Source organism: Balaenoptera ricei, chromosome 9 (assembly GCF_028023285.1).
Source record: "Balaenoptera ricei isolate mBalRic1 chromosome 9, mBalRic1.hap2, whole genome shotgun sequence".
Taxonomy (NCBI): Eukaryota; Metazoa; Chordata; class Mammalia; order Artiodactyla; family Balaenopteridae; genus Balaenoptera; species Balaenoptera ricei.
The window spans coordinates 45,378,666-45,397,804 of NC_082647.1; the positions used below are offsets into that span (position 1 = coordinate 45,378,666).

Below are 19,139 nucleotides of genomic sequence, written 5' to 3' on the forward strand. Positions count from 1 at the left end.
GGCAAAACCAAATTGGAAAGCGCTTGGACAATTCGTTTGGAATCGACTAGAACTTGCACATCTTAGAGCCTCTGTGTGAAAGCGCTTAGCCACAAATATGGGTTACTTTGATAATTACCTTCTGGCCAGGGACTGCCGAGAAGTAATCTTACCGGGGTTCCAGGCTAGTTACGGAGACAGCTGCTGGGAGGAAGTGGGCGTGGCGATCTTCCCGACTTCCTTGTTTGGAGCAAACTTTGGCAGCATCTGACCGGCTTAGATGTTTGCTTTTCAATCTGTTAATGTGCTTTTTGGGAGTTCTCTTGTCCGCCAGAGAAAACATCTAGAAGAAGCCCGACGCCAAATCTTAGCCATTCCCTGGAGTCCCCAAACCCCACCAGCCTCCAGAGAGGGGAAGGCGAAGCTGAGAGAAAACAGGCGTGCCTGAAGCGTGCCGGCTTCAGCGGCTCCCAGGGAGTAGGGTGGCAAAGACAGGGATTTCGGCACCCACCCACCCACCGGCCTGCGTCCACGCGCACCGGTCCGCGTCGCCTGCCTTTCTTAGCACTCCTCTCGTGGTATCTGGAACCTGGCACTGGAGATGGAGCAGTTGCGACGCTCGCTGGTTGCGCCGTGTGCCTAGTGCGTTAGTCGACCTCGCGGTCGCGGCGCCTGCAGCCGGCGCGCTCCGCTCGCAGCGAGCGGCGGACCAGTGGGGACAGCGCGCGGCGCGCAGGAGGAGGGGACGCGGCTGAGCGCGGGGCGCCGGCGCGGGGCTGCGCGCTGCGCCGCGAGGGACCCCGGGACGCCGCCGGCCGAGCCATGACGGACGCCAGCAACAGGAAAGAGGGCTTCAAAAAATGCCGGAGTGCCACTTTCAGCATTGATGGCTACAGCTTCACCATCGGTGAGAACTTTCCGCCCTCTGTTCTACTCCCGGCTGGGGCAAACCCCCTCTCCGGTGGCGCCGAGGGTCCTCGGGGTCGGGCTGGGCCGCGAGGCGAGGCGAGGCGAGGCGAGGTGCTCGCCAGGCGGGAGACCCGGGGTGCGGCAACGGGGCCGGGAAGTCGCGTGTGTGGCCCGGCCGCCTCACCGGGGTTGTCCCCGCGGTGCCCCTCCCGCCGCTCTAACCCGACATCCTGCTGAAGCTGGTTTTTAGGGTCACAGCTTTTGGAACTGCTCGATATCCTCTTTGCGATTTTAGTAACACAAGCCGGGAGAGGAGGGATAGAGACAGAGATGGAGGCAGAGAGATGGAAATACCAGGAGAGAGAGAGAGTGACAGAAAGACGGAGGCATGACAGGCACTAAGACAGAGACACAGAGACACATAGAGAGACAGAATGACAGAGACATCTAGACAGAGGCATTAGTAGAAACACCTAGACAGAAGGTTAGAAATACAAAGTCGGAGATGCCAAGACAGAGACTGACTGATAGAATGTCAAAGACGTGGAGACAGTTATAGAAACAGAGAGGTAGAGGCTTTGAGAGACAGACACATAGAGATAGAGAGATTCAGAGAAAGAGACTGAAGGATAGGTTCTACAAAAATTGAAGCAAGAAGAGAAAGGGACACAAGGAGAGAGAGAGAAAGAGACAGGAAGGAGGGAGGGAGGGAGAGAGTGAAGATAAAGCAGAAAAAGAGGCACATTTAGAGAGAGAGAGAGAGAAGGCAGGGAGGGAAGGATATATCATGCTACTGAAATATTTGAGAAAAATCTGTTTGCTGTCCTCTGGACTCCTAGTGGCTCCTTTCCCAAACCCTTTACCAAGAGGGGTACCAGAGGGGGCTGGGGGTGTCTTCATGGCTATTGGAGGGAGCAGGACCACAGGGCTGACCCTCTGGAAGCTGAATTTGAAGAGCTCAGTTCTTGGTGCTTTTACTGCCCATTCCATGCTGTACACCAGCTGGTCCAGGGATTGCCTCCTCATCTTCCCAGGAGATGGGCTAAGCCAGGGTAGGTTCCTCTCTGGAATGTCAGAGTTTGGAGAATGGCAGGGCAGAGCCAGGTGTCAAGGAGCTGCTTCAGCATTTCTACTTCTTTGTGTGCTCAGGTCACTATGGCTTTAAAATCTGAACTTCACCCCAGAGCCTTTGAAAGTGAGGGGTGTATTAATGTGCTTTTTGGAAGTGTAGCAGGAATTTGCCAGGGGCAAGAAGAGGCTGATGGACGGGAGCTCATCTCTGGACCACTTTTGCTCCTTCTAACGAAGTGGCCCAAGATTTGGGGGGCATGGGCTGAACAAATATTACCAGAATTAAGTCTAAACTCCTTTGCCTGCTTCCCAAGCCTCTCCATTCTGGCTTGAACTTGCTTTTCCTGCCTCAACTGTCACTTCAAACCTGTTTCTTCCACACACTCGTGATTGTTTGCCCTTGCCCACATCCCACCCCTCAGAGCCTCTGCTCAGGCTGTTCCCTCAGCCAGGAATGCCATTTCCCCCGACTCTGCTTTGAGAAATCTTGTCTATCCTGGCTCTCACTTGCCACCTTCTCTGCTCTTCTTCCCCATCAGAAAGAATTTCTCCCTCTGCACTCCTCTCAGCCTCTTAGTCCTCTGTGAGAGCTCACACCCGGCCTTGAATCACTTATTTCAGCAACTATTCGTTGTCCTCTTGCATTACAGATTACTTAAGGATGAGACTGTGTCTGATTTATCTTTCATAATGGTGATGGTGGGTACTTGGGAGTTTTTGTAGGAATGAATTAAAGGTTGCCAAGGTCAAAAGTGATTCATTAAAAGACCGTTAAAAAAAAAAAAAAAAAAGACCGTTGCCGTGTTAATGATAGTTTTTTTGAATCTGATAAGGAAGCTCCCAAAAATTATTTTGAAGTTTTACCTGGCAGTTCCCTGTGAAATCTTATCTTCCAAAAAGTGTGGCTTCTAAAACGCAGGTTTACAGTGTAACCCTCCCCTCCCCTCTTTTTGCTCCCATCCTCACTAGAGGAAATGGTCTGGCACATTGGTGTGGTCTGCTAGTCAGAAGGGACCTCAAAAGTGAGCAGGTCACTTCCTGGTGAGAGAGCTGCCAGCTTGTTTCAGATCTTTGGGCATTTATTCATTCACTCCTTTCCATCTGCCCTCCTCCTTTCCTCCCTTCTTCAAAAAATGCTTATTGAATTTTACTGTATTAAAAGATACAATTTAGTACAATGCCTGCCATATGGCAAACATTCAATAAATTGTAATTGATGTAATTATTCAAGGCCCTAAGCTAATATCATGGGGAGTTTATGATGATGAATCAGACTTAGAACCCAGTGTTCAAGGAATTTGTACTCTTGGGGTGATGCAATGTGTTCATACATAACATTTTACAAAGTAGAAGCTACTAAATGCCATAAGAGACATTTTAGAAGTTTTAGGCCAATATAGACATTTTAGCAAACAGATAATCAAAAAGAAAGAAAGAAAATCACTTGTAATTTTATCACCCAATGCTAAACATTATTAATATTGTATAGACTTCCAGTACTTTTTTTGTATATACACAGTTTTTTTAACAAAATGCAGTCATAATGTTTGGTAATGTTATTTAATATCATAGTAGCTTTGTTTCAAGCTATATACAGAGTTTTTATTTTAAAAATTTTCTATTCTTGGCTATTTAGGTTGCTTTTAATTTTTGCCATAATAGACAATGAAAACAGGCTCAATCTTTGAGTACATCCATTAATACTTCTGAGAATAAATTTCTAGAAGTACGATTGCTTGGTCCAAGACTATGTATATTTTTAGGGATTTTAAAACATATTGCTCAACTACCCTCTGGAAATACCAACTTACACTCCCATCAGCAACATATCAGGTGCTCACACACGCTCATGAGACCGGACACTATAATTTTTCAAAAGCTGTTGGTTTGAGAGGTGGAAGGTAGTATCTTACTTCCACATGTTATTTCACTTCTTTTGTGAAATTGCCATTTTATGTTCTTTGCCTGTATGTTTTTCCTCTGGGGGAATTTCATCATTTATTTTTAATTTGCAAGTACAGTTGACCCTTGAACAACGTGGGTTTGAATTGCGCAGGTCCACTTACACGAGAATTTTTTTCTATAGTAAATATTACAGTACTATATGATCTGCAGTTGGCTGAATCTGCGGATGTGGAATTGGGGATATGGAGGAATCACATATAGGGAAGGCTGACAGTTAGTTATAATGCAGATTTTCAACTAACCATAACCCCTGAGTTGTTCAAGAGTCAACTGTACTCTTAATGTACATAATACATGTTAGTTATACATATAATCAATATATTAATTACACGTAATATATAATTATAATCACTATATATTAATTATACAATATACTAATCACATAATTATATAATTAATATGTATAATAATACACATATACAAACATGTACGTGTGTGTATGATTTGCAAGTGCTGTCTGTCATATATGTTACAGGGGACTTCATATTACTGCAACGTCAGTGTGTGGCAGGTAGGACTTGATTTCAGGACATACAGATATCTTGTAGCCCGTGCCCATGGTTGCCAGCTTGTCCCATGGTTTCAGCAGGGTGTAATAGGTGGACAGTCCCCCTCTTACCACGTGAGAGAAGAATCCTGAAGAGATCCTGGTGCCCAGATCACTCCCTTTCTCAAGTGTCTGACATTCTGTCATCAAGAATCACCTTCTCTTCCAGTCTGTTAATTATGCAAAATTTCCAGGTCAGAGAACTTTACTAAAGGAATTTATGTCATGGTCCTGGTGAGTCAAGAGATTCTTACCAGGGGAGGCTTATGAGGACAATGGGGGTCTTGAGGGTTCTTCAGAAGGGGAGGCGTGACCCACCCCTGTGGCAAGGTCAAGGATCACGTTTCCTTGGAGGGCTCCTGACAGAACTTCTGTCTGTTAAATGGATGTCTCTGGGATAAGAGGAGGCATCTGGCTCAGAGACTTGTGGTTCAGATTGGCAGGGAGAAGGCTTCAGCTGTGGTTCTCTGCCTGGAATGATACTCCCCAGGGGGTGTTTGGACACACATGGTACACTATTAGTAGTTGAGTTCTAAGGGGCTGGGGACAGGCTCTACAGACAGTTAGTGAGCAGAGGTCAGAGGGGTTAAATGTTCTGCAGTGTGAGGGACAGTCCTGCACAGTGAGGAATTGCCCTAAACGCCAGTGACACCCCCAGGGAGAAACCCTGTGAGGGTTCCCTCTGACATGGAAGCCTGGGGCTCCTGAGCTGGCCTATGCCCTGGCTGCAGGGACTCTGGGACACTGACGGTCAAGGCTGCACAAAGAACAGGCCCTGCCATTTGCCATGCATAGCTATGGGGCGTGGGCCAGGCACTGAGCTAGGTGCTCTACTCAGCTCATTTGACCACCTTTCACAACGACTCTGAAAGGTATGTGTCATGACCCCCATTTTAGGAGAAGAACCTCCTGAGACTCCGAGAGGAAGTAATCTGCCGGAAGTCACAAGCTAGGAAGTGGCAGAGTTGGATTCAGACCACATCTGCCCTGACTCCTCAGCCCAGGGTTTGTCCCAACCGTGCTCCCTCCCATGGTGGACTTTATTTGTGCCTGAGCCTTGGGACCAGCCCATCATCCCCATGAGGACAGGTCAGGGAGTTTGCCAAGGTCTGATGAGTGAGCACAGGCTGGGGCAAAACCAGAAAAAGATGGACCATTGTCACAGGTAGGGGAGGGCTGCTCCTGAGAGGAATATCAGGTTGAAGAAATAGGCTTGTTAATCGCCTCCCACCAGGGCCGCCTGTTCAGCACTCCCTTCATGTACCTGGGAAATGGTCTTGTGTCCTCTCTGTATGATGTTCTCAGGTCATGAAATCAGGTATGCAGTCAAGAGGTCTGGGAAACGAGACCATGAGCTTGAACACATGCCACATCCAGAAAGCACTACTGTCATCAGCCTTCGTGATTTGAGGGTCCCATCCCTAGGAAACCACTGAAGTTATGATTGTAGACAACGATTATAACTGTTAACATTAATTGAAGCCCATATGTAGAAGTTCAAGTGTAGTTTGACTGTGAACTCGCATTTGAATATGAAATGAATGGTTGTTGTGGGAGTTGCAGTATCGCTGGTTTCCAGAAGAACTTTCCTCGTCTTCAGGGGCTTGGTTATATGTTTAGGTTGTATTCAGTGGATTTGCAGATTCTTACTTTCTCCATGAGGCTGCCTGAAGTACAAGCACACACCTTTTCCCCCAAAGCGAAGTATGTGCGCAGAAAACAAAAGCACTTTTTTTTTTTTTCCAGCTGCCTGAGGGGGCCTCCCTCGATCTCCCTTGGTGCTACTCACTACTCAGTTTATAGCTGAGAAAATTGGGCTCGGGGGATCCTCATTTCCCCTTCTCCCCTCGGCGATGACCTCCAGGGTGTCAGAAGGAAGTGGGTGAAGCCATGGGCTGGGAGGATGTGAAGTTGGTGGGACGTATGGAAAAGAAGCTGCCTCCTTCGAAAATGAACCTGGTGGTGTTGTGGAAAATTCTAGGCCTGTACTGAAGAAGTGTTGCTAACAGAGGGAGGCGTTTCCTGTAGCAGCTGCCACTGGCTCCCTTGCCCCTGTGTTTCTCTCTGCAGGGTTGTCCCAGAGGAGGAAAAACAAGGGGCCCCTAGACAGCAATCAGAGGCCCAAGGGGCTAGGAGTGAGGGTTCCCTGTCCCACCCTGGGACTGCCGGGTGCTGGGAAGTCCTGCTAAGTGGGGAGGTCTGCTGGAGGTTGCTCCTTTCACAGGGGTTCTGGGTGGGCAGGGCTCCATGGGTGGCTGGGGTGATGGGGCTGCATGCACCGGGGGTGTGGCCCCTCTCCAGCCCAGGCATAGCGGCCCCTGGCCTCCCTAGGTGCATATGGCTGGGGACTTTCTCAGCCCAGACCGGTCTCAGTGCTCTCTTGGCTGAGTGTCACGTCTGCCTGCTAGTTTGTCTGGGTGGAGGCGAGACCTTTGGGCGTTGTACGCCTGGTTGGGGGTGATGGTGGGTCGCAAGGAACTGAATAAGGATCCAAGGCAAACTGTCCTACTGCCACCTCCCAGTGCCCATTGCCCTAATTCCCTCCTTCTCCTCACATCCCTGGGAAGACTGGAGCAGAGTGAGGTGAGGTGGTGTGTGGACTGAGGGCTCACGCAGACTGGGACTGCAGTCTCTACTCTGGCTTTCACCTGCCCCCCTCGATCCCCCCCTCCTGCATCTGAGCCTCAGTTCCTCACATGTAAGATGCGGAGTGTGATCCTTAGTTACGGGATGTGGTGAGGATCAAGTGAAGTTACGCATGAAAAAATTGTTTGTTAACCCTGAAATGCCATTAAAATGCTTCCTGTTATTAGGGGAGACTTAAATACTGGTTAAAACTTGTGCACCCCTCTGCACAGCATTTGCACTTCAACAAAGGGAAGCTTGAGGAATGAGGCTCTCATGACGGGGTTCTGATTGTCAGCCAGCAACTGGAGTGCATAGCTTTAGGGATGTCTGTCAGCTGAGAGGGGGCATTTGTAGTGGGAAACCCTGGGCTTTGGAGTCACACAAAGACTTACTGTGCTGGTCAGGCAAGTCAGTTAGCTTCTCTGAGCCTCGGTTTCCTTCTTAGAATAAACGGGGCTAGTGACACCTTCCTCGTGCGTGAACGCGGCCTGGGGAGTGAAGTTCTATGCACAGTGCCTGCTGTCACACTGCGTGTTTGCTCAGCAACCCTTCCCTTCCCCTGAAATTATACTGACTAGAGCTGGCTCTGGCTGCGAGTAGGTGAGGGTCGGTGGTGTGATCCTGAGGGTTTGTGGGTGTGTTCTGGGGCAGGCTTAGACGTGGGTCACTACTGGTCTGTACTGGTGCGGGCGTGGCCACCAGGAAACCCTGTACTGTATCCTGGCCCCTGACGCCAGATGGGAACAAGAGCAGAGTGGGCACTGGACACCCTCCTGCCCTCCCATGGACCGATGCACCTTCCGGGGCCACATGGTGTCCCTGGCATGTCTCCCAAGCCTCATGGACCTAGCAGAGCAATGGGCACAGTCCACCCAGGGCCATGGGGACGTTGGGGGTAGTGGGGAGAACAGCATTGCAGGAAAGAGCTTCTGAACTTGACTTGGGGATTGGCCATGGGACACAGAAAGAAAAGGGGACCGGGATGGTGAAATTGGGCCTAATAGAGTCCAGAATATAACAAGCTCTGGGGTTAGACACTTGGGGTTCAGATTCTGAACCTCATGTTTTGCCATGATCTTGGAGAGGTGGCATGAAATGGCTAAAGTTTAGTGGTTTAAGCTGTAAAATGGACATAATACATATAGTATCTACCTTGCTGGGTTGGGCAATTAAATGAGATAATGCAAGCAGAGCTCCTAGGCATTATCTTAGTCCATTCAGGCTACCACAACAGAATACCATAGATGGGGTGGCTTAACAGAAATGTATTTCTCACAGCTCTGGAGGCTGGGAAGATTTGGTGTCTGGTGAGGGCCTGCTTCTGGTTCATAGAGGGCTGTCTTCTCACTGTGGGCTGTCCTCACATGGCAGAAGGGGTGAAGGAGCTCTCTGGGGTCTCTTTTATAAGGGTGCTAATCCCATTTCTGAGGCTCCACCCTCATGACCTAATTACCTTCCAAAGACCCCACCACCTAATACCATCACAGTGGGGATTAGGTTACAACATATGATTTTGAAGGGACACAAAATCAGTCTATAGCACTATTATTATTGGGGGTTAATAAACATTTGCTGAATATAGCACTGTAGAAGGGCCAGGGGAGCCACAGGGGAAAAAAATGCACAGTGTAGTGGAAAACATATACCAGACTCAGAATTGAAAGTTAGGGTTAGTTTCTTCCTAACTCGCTCTGTATTCCTGGGCAAGTCTCTTAACATGGGCGACAGTTTCTCCACCTGTAAGTGAGCTGGTTGGGTACAAAAATCTCTGTGGTTCCTGCCACTCCGGGAAGGGAAGGCGGTGAACTTTGAGTCCTGAAGGCCACCGTAGCCGTCTCAGAGCCGGAAGGTGCAGGGGAATGGCTAAGTTAGGCACTCTCAGGATTTCTGGTGAAAGAAATTTGCAGAGTTCAGAACAACGCAGAGGCAAATTGAGTGTAGGACTAGCAAAGAGCTGAAATTATTCTTGAAGTAAGTAGACTAGATTTTGTGTACACAACTTTGTATGGTAATTCACTGTACTCACAGTGAAGTTTGATAACCGCTGAGCTCTAACCAAAGACAAGTCAATGTGTAGCTGCCTGGGCCTTCCAGCTGTTTCACCTTTGTGATATCAAATCCCAGTGAGAAATGGGGGCTGGGTGGAGATTTCCAAGTGTTTCTGCTTGCCTGCAGGGTTAGCTCCATTCTGATGTGTTATGAAGCCTTCATGGCTTCCGTTCATGTTGCTAGATTTGTTTGTAATGAACAATAAATGTGATAATAGATAATAGTCATGGAAGCACCTAGCATGGATCCTGCTTAATAGATGTTTGCTGTATTTGAGAGGCAGTAGGTGTAGAGGTTAAGAGTATGGATTCTGGAGCTTGACTACCTTGGTTTGAATTTTGGCTTCACAGTTTATTAGCTGTGTGATCACTGTGACCTTGGACAAGCTACTTACCCATTCTGTATCTCAATGTGCTCATCTGTTAAATAGAGATAATTATATTACCTGTCTCCTAGGGTGTTGGAGGATTAAATGAGTTAATGTACATCAAGCACTCTGAACAGCACCTGGTACATAGTAAGTTCTCTATAAAATGTTATGATATTTTTCCATATTATTATTATAATATTTATACTGTATGTAGTAATAATAATAATAAAATTCTATAACAATATTATTAACATGAAGATAATAATAACCATCTCTGAGTCCTGCTTGATCAAACACCCATTTATGCTGTTCCTTGAAAAGCTGTAGGGATAACCTTAGTCTTCTGCTTTCTGTTCAAAACTGGCATTTCCTGCCAAAAGGCATTCACTTCTGTGTGTTCTTGGACACTGGCGTCCCAGTGCTGTACAGTTGTTCTTGATGAATCCGTGGTGGACCTACAAATGTTCCCATCTTCTTAACCAGTTAATCATCTTTTAGGACTTAGTGTGTCACTTGTGATGGCTTTGCAGAGTGAGTCCCTAACTGCCAGGCCCTTTTTAGGCGGTTAGCTCTCCTAGGTCAGGATGTGATGCGGAAAGGAAGGAGAGGCAGAAGACCCCGGCTCTAGATCCAGCCCTGGGGCTTCCTGTCTCTGTGACTGTGGGAAAGAGCATCAATCTTTCTGAGCCTCGGGTCCCTCATTTGTAAATGAGGCTAACACTTCCTTCTTTGTTGTGTTGTTGGGGGAATTCAGTAGGATGGGCAACGATGGAACCCAGCATACTGTAGATGCCCAGTAATCAGTAGCTGTTGGTTGTGACTATGGAGAGGCTCTGAAATCAGGGAGCGGGCAAGTCTCCCGGACCCACAGCTGCTTCCCTGGCTGGTGCTCCCCGGCCTGCCCCCTGGCTGCCACTCATAGCCCCCGACCAGCCACTTACGTTGGATGCTGGCGCGGCTGCAAGGCTGTCTTTGTTTTAGTGTAGGATTTCCCATCAGGCCAGGGATCTGGAGCCCAGACGAGTGTTTCCAGCTGGCTCTGGGTAATTGGTGCCAGCTGCTCTGGGGAGAGCTGGCTGGCACTTCCTGTGCTGTTTGGCAGGCAGGCTCTGGAGTGTGGCAGCAGCTTGGCCTGAGAACCAGGCCTTCCCCAAGGGGCCCTGGGGGGTCTTGGAAGCCGAGCTGCTGGAAGTTGGTTTTTACTTGTCGGAGGGCAGTATCTGCCGGATGAAGGTCCAAACCACTCAAGACTCCATCTATGAGTATTAGTCCACTAACACTGCTGCCGAGGTTCGTTTCTCGGAGAGGAAATCACGTTAATTGATTTGCTGATTCCTGCCTTTTCGCTTTGCTTCTTCAGACAGCTGTGTTTCCTCTCTTCTTGATAACAGCATAGAGTGGCTCAGGTGTGATTCCCTGGGCTTGGAGAAGAAAGTAGGAGAAGGATCAGCTATGCTGGACTTGCATCACTACTAACTACCAGTGTTTGTTTAGCCTTTAAAAAGGGACCTCTGGGGACTTCCCTGGCAGTCCAGAGGTTAAGACTCCGAGCTTCCACTGCAGGGGGCATGGGTTCGATCCCTGGTCGGGGAACTAGGGATCGACTGCTTGGTTTTTTTGCACAAACCAGAAGTTGAATTGCTGAGCTCTGATGTTCACCATTGACGAGCTATCTGACTACAGTCTTCACCTTCCTGAATCTTGTAAGGTAGGAATAATAATATCTATATTCGATTATGCCATTTATAAAGTGCTGGCCTAGTAATGAGACCATCCCAGGTACTTATAAATCTTAATTCCTTTCCCTTCTCTATTCTCCTTCCTTAGCTCATGCCAAACCTGAAGGCATTTTGGCTGGGTTAGATGTTCACCTGTGATACAAAGTATGGGAACCCTCCAGCGCTTTGGAAACTTCATCTCTCTGAGAGGCCCCCTGGAAAAAGCTGGCATTGATTTACTCCTGACTCCTGGGCACGAGGATCCCAAATGAACACATGGGATTTAGGCAGCGAGTGGGAAAGTGGATGGATTTCTATTTTAAAGTCATTAGTTTACAATTTCCAAGAAAGGCTCATTGTGTCTAGTGACTCATCTTTCTTTAACAGTTGGAAGTTTAGATTTTCAAAATTTGTCAAGTCAGTAAGTATTGAAGGGGAATCCAGCATCTCTTAAAGAGAGAACCAACAGCACTCTGAACCGGACCAGATCCCAGCCATCTGGAGGGCCCCAGAGAAACCCAACTTTCCAACAAGATGCCTTTTCTTCTTTTCTTATCTGGGTCATTCATGAGGCTAACTGTTTAAAACTTTAAAAGTTTAAAAGATGCAGAAATTTGGCCAGTTGTGTAAGACTGTAAGCCTGATCTTGGTGACTATTCCAAGGAGGCTGTTTTTTTTTTGAATAGTGGTCTTGCACAACTTTTTTTCAGATTTATTCCTAGGTATTTGTTGTGTTCTTTTTAAAAAATTAATTAATTAATTATTTTTGGCTGCGTTGGGTCTTCGTTGCTGCGCGCCAGCTTTCTCTAGTTGCGGTGAGTGGAGGCTACTCTTCGTTGCGGTGCATGGGCTTCTCATTGCGGTGGCTTCTCGTTGCAGAGCATGGGCTCTAGGTGTGCGGGCTTCAGTAGTTGCAGCCTGCAGGCTCAGTAGTTGTGGCTCGCGGGCTCTAGAGTGCAGGCTCAGTAGTTGTGGCACATGGGCTTAGTTGCTCCGTGGCATGTGGGATCTTCCCAGACCCGGTCTCGAACCCTTGTCCCCTGCATTGGCAGGAGGATTCTTAACCACAGAGCCACCGGGGAAGTCCCCCAAGGAAGTTGTTTTCTGGAGGTCATTATGCAGTTGTTTTGTAAGCTGTTACCCCCATGTTGATGATGATAATAATAAGGTATTACCATTTGTGAAGCACTTTTCCAAACAGCAGCTCATTTGATTCTACCAATAACCCTGCAAGAGAACTATGAGCAGCTCCATTTCAAGGGGGCTTCAGGAAGTCAAAGTGACTTATTTCAAGAGCAGTGACCTAAATCCAGTTTCTGCATTTTGGAAAGCTCATGCATCTGAAGCAGAAATCGGGGAACCATCTTAATAGATTCCTTTTTCTGTGTCCCTACATCTAGTTAGTCATCAGGTCCTGTGGATTTTCTTCTCTCAGCTCTTTCCTCTTCATACTTTGCCCTCCATCTCCCCTGCCTTAGTTTAGATCCCCTTTTCTCTCCCCGAGTCTACTGCAATATTTCCAAGTGGTCTCCCCACCTCCCCAACTTGCCTCCCCTCCAAACGCCTCTCAGCACCACAGCTAGAATGTTCTTCTGGAACACACAGCTGATCCTGCTGCCCTGCAGTTTAAAACTGTCCAGTAGCTTCCCGTTGCGTGCAGGATGAAGCCCACATTCCCAAGTAAGGCTTGCAGGCCTTCTGTGATCTGGTCTTTTCTCTAGGCTCACACTTTGCAGTGTCCCTGCCTACCCGTGGATGGTAATCATTCACTTGGCCTTTCTTTATGGGGTGCCCACCACATGCTAGCTATTGTGTTAGGCAGTAGGGATACAATGTGAGTCAAACTGACCAGTCCAGTGGAGCCCACAGTGGTGTAACTGTGCTCTGATGGAATGGCTGGGGTGCTGTGCAAGTGCCCGGAAATGGCATGGAACCTAGTCTGGGGGGGTTGGGATGGGCTCCCCTGATGAAGGGGGTGGGAGAAGGAGGTGGGGAAGCATCCAGATGGAGCGGGCAGCCCAGGCTCTGCGCCTGGAGGGTGGGTAGAGGAGGAATGTGGGTTAAGAAGAGTCCGGAAAGGTGGGCAGAGGTTCTTGTGGACCAGCTGAAGGGTTTGGTCTTTTTCGCAAGAGCAGTGGGAGGCAACTAATAGTTTTAAGCAGAAGTGACTCGATCAGATTTGTGTTCACCAATGCAGGGGCTGGCTGCACTGGGGCGAATCACTGTGTGAGTGTTTGTTGACTGGTCCTGCTGTTGTGTCATAATGGGCAACTACCGTGCACATGGCGTTCCTCCTCTGTATCTGGGCCTTCCTATACCCTTCTGAGTATTCATTCCCTCTTCGGAACAAACCAGACAAACTTTCAGGCTGCCAGAGAGGCAGGTGGTCCGTGGGGGCAGGAGGCTTTCTTCACTTTCCTAATTACTTAATTCATTTTTTAAACACAATGACGATGGGATTATTAATTTAATTTGCCTGTAAAAATGATCCATATTCATTTTGGGAACTCAGGAAAGAAAAACTCATTATCCAGAGATGACCTCTGTTAATATTTAGGTGAATCTGCTTCCATATTTTTTTTATCTTAAATTCACATAATATTCTATAGCAGTTTTATATTTAAATGGGATCATCCATGTTGTTCTGTTATCTGCATTTTAAAACTTAATTGTATGCATGGACATTTAAAATTACTCAGCTGCCTCTCTGTCTTAGTGCCTTGGCCCTCTTTTGCGCTGTTCTTGGCTTCTTCAACCTGGATACCTCACGAGCCATGTGAAACTTATCTGAGCATCTCACAATGTGGCCTGTTTGGGCAGTGCTGTCTCACCAATTATACACACACACATTTTATGTGCAAACACACACATAACCACATACACTTATTTTCTCTCTCTCTGTGATTGAGCATTTGCTGTTCGCCAGGCAGTATTCTAAGGGCTTTGAAAACACTAGCTCATTTAATTCCCCATTTTCTGATGAGGAAGCAGACACTTGCCCTGGGAAGTGAAGAACCCAGGGCTTGAATCTGGGGCATCTGAAGCTAACATGGTTGTGTGTGAGCCTGACCATGCATGGGAGATGTCAGAAGAAGGGCCTTCTTACACCTGTGGCACACGCCTTTGGTAAAAATTCAAAGCACTTTTGGGACATCCAGCATCTCCTCTTAGCCTCCCAGTGAGAGGGTTTATGACCTTGAATGGGGGAGGCAACTGCGTATGAAGGTCTTAGGACCAGAATGTTTCTTAGAGTTTATTTCAACAGAAAGCTTGGTCAGCCACTCATTCCTTCTCTTACAAACATTTGCTAGGCGCCCTTTGACTGCCCTGCAAATATAAGGAGACATTAGACAATTTTCTCATTCTTGAAAAGTGTATGGGCTTGTGAGGAGACTGATATTAAAAAAATAACATCCATGGGCCAAGTGTTGTTTGAGGGATTTATGAAGAACGAGGATAACACAAGTGCAGGAGGGGCTCACTGCCTGCAGGAGTTTGGACCCAGTTTCTTCCTGTCTTGTCTTCCTTTTCCCTCCCCCTTCCCTTCCATTCATTCAGATTTATTCAATTTTTATTCAATTTGCATACCATAAAATTGACCCATTTAAAAAGTACAATTCGTGATTTTTAGTAAATTTACAGAGTTGCTCAATCATTACCATGTATAACTACTTCACTGTTTCCATTTTTTGGCTACTACGAATAATGCTGCTATAAACATTCACATACAAGTCTTTGTGTGCACACGTATTGTCATTTTCTTGGGTAGATTCCTAAGAGTGGAATTGCTGGGTTGTATGATAAATTAATGTTTAACTTTTGATGAACTGCCAAACTGTTTTCCAAAGTGGTCGTACCATTTTACAATTCTACCAGCTTGTATGAGAGTCCCAGTTTTAAACGAAGTTTTAAAGAGATAGGAATTAGCTATATCAGTGGTTTTCAGATACTGCAAGGGCAGGGCTGGCTGCATACGAACCAAATGGGGAGGTTGTTAAAGATTTCTGGGCCCCATGCTTCGGAGCTTCTGCTTCTGTAGTTATGGAGTGGGACCTGGGCATGTGCATTTTTAGGAAGCTGTCTAAGTAACTCTGATGTGTGGTTTTGTTTGGGAATCACTGAACTGGATGAGGTTCAGGAGGGGATGGGAAGGGGAGAGATTCTGGGAAAATTCTAGGCAGAGAAAATGGCATGTGTAAGAAGAGCATAATATGTGCTTGTAATGAATGGTTAGCAGTAGGAGTGGCCAGAGAGAGAGGCCAGTTAGGAGATTTTTGCCTTGGTCCAGTCAAGACCAATTAATTTGTTGACCTATCCATTTAGTTTTCTGTGAAAATTTTTTAGGAGAACTAACTTTTCTTGAGTACCAGGCACTAGGCTCAGAGCTTTATATTTAATTTTCAACACTCCTTTTTAAACCTTATTATTCTCAGTGTACAGGTAAGGAAACTGAGGCTTAGGAGATTAAGTAATAGGGTTGGGAATTGAAACCGGGTTTGTCTCGCTCTTTCCATTATGGCAATTTGCCCCAACTCTGTGCAGAGCACTGTGTGAACAGGGTCTTGGGATTTCATATTCATTGTAGAAGAATTCATTATGCATTTTCATATTACACTTGATTCTCCAGCTTGCTATGTGATCACTGCTATTTGCTCTTCTTTTCTGTGGGTGAGAGGTGTATTAGATTTTCTCAATGGAAATGACAATATTTAAACATTCTAAACACCTTGAGACTTTATGTCTGCTTCACTGCAAGTCCTCTGGCTGCTGCTTCTTTCCTGGTCCCTGTTGATCCAGGTTGCATTTACTGACTGTGCCAACACTTGACCGGGATCTCTGGTGGCTGTCAGTCTGCGCTGTACAGAAGGGGGAGATTAAGCCCTCTGTGAATCAGGAGTTGGGAGTTCTGCGGTAGGGCTGTTTTCAGAGTTGGATGCATGATGAGGGGAAACTTCTAGTAATTACCGAACAGATGCTCTTAATGAGGTCTCTGCTGGATTTCCAGCTGTCAGTGAGAGCTCTGCATTGGGACAGGGACATTGCAGTCACTGGATCATTATGTGACATCACATCCTTCCCTTGTTGTCATAGCAGCGTAATCATCTCACTGAGAGTGTCCCTCAGGGTGATGGCAAGCCACATCTTTTTTCATTAATGGGAATTCATGGTGCTTTCTTCCATGATGAGGAGAAAAAGAACTAGCATATTAATGCTCTTTGAAAGGAGAATAAAGCTTAATGATTTTCAACATGATATTACTTCTATTGTTGTTATTATTTTAACAATTATGCAAGTTGTACATGTTGATTGTGGAAAAATTTATAAAATAAAGATTGGCAAAGAGAACACAAAATCCTACTTATAATATCAACACGTACAGAGAATTACTGTTAACATTTTGAGAAATGTGTTTTCTGCTTGAGTTTTAACACATATGAACATTCATTATTATTTTTTCAAATATGAGACCATTATTGTATTGTTGTTTACTTTTTTCCTCCTACCTAACAGTGTGTAATTAATATCATTTCATTTCAATAGTCTTCCTCAACAGAGTTTTTAAGGTACCATGGTTTATTTAACTGGTCTCTATTGTTGGACGTTTAAGTTCTTTCTGCTTTCTTGCTGTCACAAATACTGCTCAGTGACTACCATCGTTTTTACATCTTTATAAATCCTTTTTTTTTTTTTAATTTAATTTTTATTTTTGGCTGCGTTGGGTCTTCGTTGCTGTGCACGGGCTTTCTCTAATTGCGGCGAGCGGGGGCTACTCTTCGTTGTGGTGCGCGGGCTTCTCATTGCGGTGGCTTCTCTTGTTGCGGAGCACGGGCTCTAGGCACACAGGCTTCAGTAGTTGTGGCATGCGGCCTCAGTAGTTGTAGCTCGCGGGCTCTAGAGCACAGGCTCAGTAGTTGTGGCACACGGGCTTAGTTGCTCCGCGGCATGTGGGATCTTCCCGGACCAGGGCTCGAACCCGTGTCCCCTGCATTGGCAGGTGGATTCGTAACCACTGTGCCACCAGGGAAGCCCTATAAACCCTTTTTGCCTTAGGATAAATTCTTAGAAGTAAAGTTGTTGAGTAGAAAGAGTTGAATAATTTTGAAGCATTTGAAATATATATTCTACCCCCGCAGTATTGAACCAGTTTACAATTCCACACACAAGTGTGACTTTGCCTGTTGACCCTTATATTGGATCTCAACCTTTAAAAAAAGCTATAATTTGGTAGGTCAAAAAATGGCATATAACCCTTCTGTTAATTTGTTTGATTATTTGTGAATTTGAACCTTTATTTCTTACCTGTTATTTCTTTTATAAATAGCATACTTGTTTTTCTATTGGGGAGTTCTCTGATTTCTATAAACTTTTTATATATTAAGGCTATTTAAACTTTGGTGATATTTGCTGCAAATAATTTTTACCATTTGTAAATATGCCTTTTAACCCTTTTTTATGTTCAGGCTTTAAATTTAAAAATAAACCAATCAGTTTTTTTTTCCATTTTTGGTTCATATTTAGAAAAACCTTCTAAATTGAAGAGATTATGAAAATATGTATCACTGTTTTTCTTCTAGTACTTTATAGTTTTATTTTTATAAAATTTTTGATTGAAATCTTTGAATTCATCTAAAATTCATTTTGTGATGAGGTAGAGATTTAATTTTGTTTCCCCTCTATATTTATCCATTTTTCTCTGCACTGATTTAAAATATTAACTTTATAATATAATGTTACACTCACATACATACACACATTCAGGTGTCCCTTTGGAATTTCTATTCCATTCTTCTATCAGTCAGTCTTTTCCTATGCTGGTGTGATGCTCTTTAGTTATTGTAGCTTCGTGATACATTTTAATATCCAGTATGGCAAGGCTATACTCGTTCAGCTTTTTCAAAAAGTTATTGGCTATTCTTGCTTATTTTTCTTCTTGATGGACTTTAAATTTGCTAGTTTGCATTTTAAAGTCCTTAGGATTTTTGATAAGGTTGTAGTTAAGAGCATGAATTAGCAACTTCCTAGGTGGCCTAATTCTAAATAAACTTTTAAAAATATGCATGGGTGCTGAAAAATGGAGGTTATTTTCTGTTTTCATGTGTATCATTCAATATATTTATTAAATTAATTTAATTATATTGTAATTATATAATCCAGACTAATTATATAGATTAGTAATTATATTAATACTATTATTCGGGTCCTGCTATTTTTTTGGCTGCTTGACCTGAAGAAGACTACTTGTTTTTTTATAAATTTCTCGTCATATTTTCAGTTTTAGCCTTCATGTATATTTTGGTACACTGTAACTTGCTTTGTAGAATTTATGAGAATTATATATTCATTATCAATTTGTTCTCTTTCAGTGTAAATGATTCTCTGGATACATACCACTTAAGTGGTGTTTACCATTTTCTTTTTTCAGTTTACAGTATCCTTTCGTGTGTGTGTGTGTGTGTGTGTGTGTGAATATATTTCATTATTAAAAATGCAGGTTAAACAACCTCCCCCCCACTTCCAAAAGCATTAAACTTTCCCTAAACCTACTTCTGACATCTTGGTGAACACCCTTTATTATTCTATTGGGTGTGTGTGCACATGAACACACACATTCACGATTTGCCATGGGGTCATTCTGTATACGCTGGTATGAAATCTGCATTTTTTTTCCACTTAAAATTTGTTATAGTCATCTTTCTGTTGCAATGGACATTTAAAAAACCATTTAAAATTAAGTTCTTCTTGGTAAGAAATGTTTATATTTTTCATCAGATCAAGCAATTAGGCTTCTCATTTTTTGTCCTTTTCTTGTTTGTTTTACTGTGCTTTATGTACAATATTTTGGTTTTTTGCTCCAATCTGATAGTTTTAATTTTAAATTGGGGAGACTAATATAAATATCATT

General features: G+C 45.0%; 1 protein-coding gene across 6 annotated transcripts in view; it reads left to right on the forward strand.

Annotated features, from left to right (window-relative positions):
• Positions 1-801: 801 nt before the first annotated feature.
• PDE1C (phosphodiesterase 1C) overlaps positions 802-19,139 on the forward strand; it is a 522,865-nt gene continuing 504,527 nt past the window's right edge. For all 6 annotated transcript variants that reach the window (XM_059932718.1, XM_059932721.1, XM_059932720.1 and 3 more), the window contains exon 1: positions 802-886. In XM_059932718.1, coding sequence (XP_059788701.1) covers positions 802-886 — 85 coding nt within the window. The remainder of the gene's footprint in view (positions 887-19,139) is intronic.